The 4,030-nt window shown below is 42.3% G+C and overlaps 1 protein-coding gene across 2 annotated transcripts; it reads left to right on the forward strand.

Moving 5' to 3' along the window:
• The first annotated feature begins 1,460 nt into the window (after window positions 1-1,460).
• On the forward strand, window positions 1,461-3,627 carry LOC134219256 (myogenesis-regulating glycosidase-like). Of its 2 annotated transcripts, none has more exons than XM_062697965.1 (2): window positions 1,461-3,348; window positions 3,422-3,627. In XM_062697965.1, the coding sequence occupies exons 1-2, from the start codon at window positions 1,590-1,592 to the stop codon at window positions 3,613-3,615; spliced, it is 1,953 nt and encodes a 650-aa protein (XP_062553949.1). In that variant the 5' UTR covers window positions 1,461-1,589; the 3' UTR covers window positions 3,616-3,627. The 2 variants fall into 2 exon arrangements, with proteins under 2 accessions (XP_062553949.1, XP_062553948.1); XM_062697964.1 differs by having other exon boundaries at window positions 1,465-3,348; window positions 3,410-3,627.
• The last annotated feature ends 403 nt before the right edge of the window (window positions 3,628-4,030 follow it).

Below are 4,030 nucleotides of genomic sequence, written 5' to 3' on the forward strand. Positions count from 1 at the left end.
GCTAAATGAATTCCTGGAAGAAAGCCTGATTGAATTCCCGAAGGAACTACTGGTGGAACTTCAGAGGAATATCCGGTGGAATACCCTAGAGAAAAAGAGAAAATATTTCTGAAGGAACTTCCGAAATTCCATTTCCCGTGAAATTCCTGCCAAATATCGTCCAGGAATTCCTTGTAGAGTTCTTGGAGGTATTACCGGAGAATTTCTTGGAAAAACTCCTGGAAGAACTCCCACAAACACTTCCGAAGGAATTCCCACATGGAAGTCCTGAAATAATTCTTAGAAAAGTTCCTAAAGGAATTTCCGAAAAAATATCTGAAGGAATTCCCAGAAAAATAGCAGGAGGAATTAATGCAGAAATTCCCAGATGAAATCCTGAAAGTATTCCTAGATGAATTTCTGAAGAAAATCCCTGCGGATTGTTCCGAAGAAATTTCTGGAAGAACTCTTAGCAGATATCCGAGTAAATTCCGAATGAAGTCCGGAAGGAATTCTAGTACACTTCCGCGGAAAATCTCCCAGGAAAATTCCTGGAGAAGTACCTGAAGAAACTCCAGAAAAAATACCTGTAAGAATTTCTGGGGAAATACTTGGACGAATTCCAGGAGAAATTCATTAAGATATTTCTAGAGGATTTCTTGAAGGATATTCTGAAGTAATTGCGAAAAGAATTCCAGATTGGAATGCTAGATGATTTCGCTATTGAATGTTTGGAGGTATTCCCGGAAATTTCCTGGAAGTAATCCCGGAGGAATTAAAGGAAGAGTTCCGAGAGGAATGCCCGGAGAAGTTCCTAGAAGAATTTCCAAAGGAATTTCTTATAGATTTACAAGTGAAATTATGGAGCTAAATCGGAGGATTTCCGTCATAAATTTTTGAAGAAATTTCTGGTAGAATTTTGGGAAGAAATTCCGTATGTATTCTTGACGGAACTCTCGAATGCATTCCTGAAGGAAAGCCTGATTCTTCCTGAAGAGAGAATAGCCGAAGAAATATCTAGAAGTAAATCTTGGAGAGAAGAAAAGAAATCTTCAAGGAATTTCCTCGTGAATTTCCTAAAAAAAAATTTAGTGGGGGTTTCTAGATAAGGAGGAATTACAATTACATGAGAAGGATTTTCGAACGATTTTCAGAGGAATTTGTGGATAACTTTCCGGAGGAATTCAGAAGTTCCCAGGGGAGCTTCTAGAAGGATTTCAAGGAGAATTTTTGAGTCCGAAATGTTTCGAGTTGTTTTGAACTTTCATATATTATGAATCCTGGATGCCCTAATAAGTTTTGGGAATCTTTTGAATTTCAACCACCAATTTCTGTATATGATTGGATCGAAAAGTGCACATGTTTAAGGGAATTCATTTCAGTACCCGTGCAATCTTTCCACTATTTAGGGGGGGGCCCCCCCTGCCCCCCCTTGACTACGCCCATGATTGAAGCCGCGGATCTTATCGGTGGGCTACGGGAGTTAAACAAAAATAATCATCCATGAGGGCGTATAAAACATCATCAGACATCAAATGATAACTACAGTGTTTAGATAGTTCCGTGATATATAGGACCGACTCGTGAAAGTAGTTTTAAGAAGTGACGAAATGGAAATAATATTTGTGTCACAATTCTTATTAATGATCCAACTTCTTATAGCAAGTGCTTACGCATCCAACTTCCAGCTTAACTTCCGTTCTTCGAATACTCATGTCATAATCAACACCAATCAAAGATCGCTAACAGTAGAACGGGATGGAAGAATAGTCCAAAATATCTTATTGGATCTCGATATTTTATCAGCAAACGAGTATGAAGAAACGCTCCAGGGATTCGTGTTGCGTAACAGACAGCGAGAACAAATTGAATTCCTCGTCAATGTAGACCGGCCCGATCTAGCTCTTTTTACCGTGGCCAGAAGAAGCAGATATCGTTCGACGGAATTATCCGATTGCGTGAAACTAAAAGGATCGAACTGGTTTGGAGGACCTGAACAGAAAAACCAACACTGGCCGATTCAGAAGCTACAACTGCAAAATTACTCCTACCTATCAAAGCAAGTAGACAACTGTGCGGTGGCCGAGCGCTACTGGTTGAACTCGCTAGGATCGTTCATCTTCGTAGACGACGAAACGCCATTGTTCGTAGATCAGAACTCCCGTGAGCCGGGCTGTCTGTGCTTAGAAGCGAAGAAACATCTGCCCTATGACACTCGCGAAGAGACCTTCTCATTCGTCTACCAGATCGGGGTCGGCAAGGATGCCAAAGAAGCTCATCTAGCCGCAGTTGAAACTGTTCTCGGAAAACCTGGCGGACATCCAGCTGAGGAGATGGTGAAGTACCCGATTTGGTCTACCTGGGCGCGCTACAAGAGAAACATAAACGAGAGTGTTGTCTTGAAACACGCTGATGACATTGCGCAAAACGGGTGGACGAATTCCCAATTCGAAATAGACGACTTCTGGGAAACGTGCTACGGCTCGTTAACGATGAACCCCACAAAGTTTCCGGACATGAAACAAACCGTTTCGGACGTCAAAAGCAAGGGACTCCCCAGGGTTACTTTGTGGGTGCACCCATTCATCAACAAGGATTGCGAGCCCTTCTACTCGGAGGCTAAAGAAAATGGATACTTGGTTACAGACCATAACGGTAACTCCGATCACTGGTGGTGGAACAGTGAAATGAATCAATCAGCCTCCATAGATTTCACGAACCCAGATGCAGCAGAGTGGTTCACCCGTCGTCTACTGAATATCCAAGAACTGTACGGAATCGATAGTTTCAAATTCGATGCTGGCGAAACCGATTGGATTACCTCGGATGCCATTCTTAATGGACCTCGTTCGCAGCATCCGACCGTATATACAAACGATTTTCTACGAACTGTTGCCAAGTTCGGAAACTTGATCGAAGTTCGATCTGCTCATCGCACTCAAGATCTTGCGGTATTCGTGCGTATGCTTGACAAGGATACCGAATGGCATGGTACAAATGGATTACCCACATTGATCACCACATTGCTGCAGATGAATATGGTGGGGTATCCGTTGGTTCTGCCAGACATGATCGGTGGAAATGGGTACGATCCTGGTGTTGCCGATGGCAATAATCCACCAAGCAAGGAGTTATTCATCCGATGGCTGCAGGCGAATGTATTCATGCCGAGTATACAGTTTTCATACGTCCCATTCGACTTCGATGAGGAAACCGTTACAATTTCCAAGGAAATGACCAACCTCCACATGAAGTACACTCCATTGATAATGGAGCGTTTCAGGGCGGCTGTTTCCGGAGGATATCCAGTGAATCCACCAATTTGGTGGGTATCTCCAGAGGATACCGTTGCTCAAGTAATCGATGATCGTGAGTAGGCTTGCGTTAAATGTAACCGAATATGTTTTGATCAAGAGTGATTGTGTTTCAGAATACCTTTTAGGCGATGATGTGATTTCGGCACCGGTAGTCGTGGAGAACGCACGTGCCAGAGACATCTATCTTCCGAAAGGCAAATGGATCGATGGAAATTTTGCAACCGTTTACGAGGGACCAATTTGGCTTCGGGATTATGAGGTCCCATTGAGCATGTTGCCTTATTTTGTTAGAAATACTCTATATGAGAAAATGCAATAAATATTCATAAACAATAACGGAGCTTTCGAGTACTATCTAATAATATGAAGTTTTCGTATCTGTATTAATTGTATTAATTAAAATGAATTTCTGTCTGTCTGATCCTTATAGACTCGGAAACTACACAAGCGATCAGCGTGAAAATTTGTATACAGAGGTTTTTAGATCCGGGGAAGGTTCTTAACATGGTTCGAGAGCCTTCAACCTTTGGGAAGGGCTCCCATACAAACGAAACAACAATTTCAGCATAACTCGAGAACTAATCAGAGAATACAGTTCGTCGGGTCCGCTATAGTCTAGAATAAACAAATAATATTTCGTTAATTCCGAATCAATATGGATTGGCCGTAGTTGTAACCGCTTCTCCGGTGTCTGAGGAACTTTTGAAACCGGATACAAGGGCCAGTTAAATGAG

Source organism: Armigeres subalbatus, chromosome 3 (genome assembly GCF_024139115.2).
Source record: "Armigeres subalbatus isolate Guangzhou_Male chromosome 3, GZ_Asu_2, whole genome shotgun sequence".
Lineage (NCBI taxonomy): Eukaryota > Metazoa > Arthropoda > Insecta > Diptera > Culicidae > Armigeres > Armigeres subalbatus.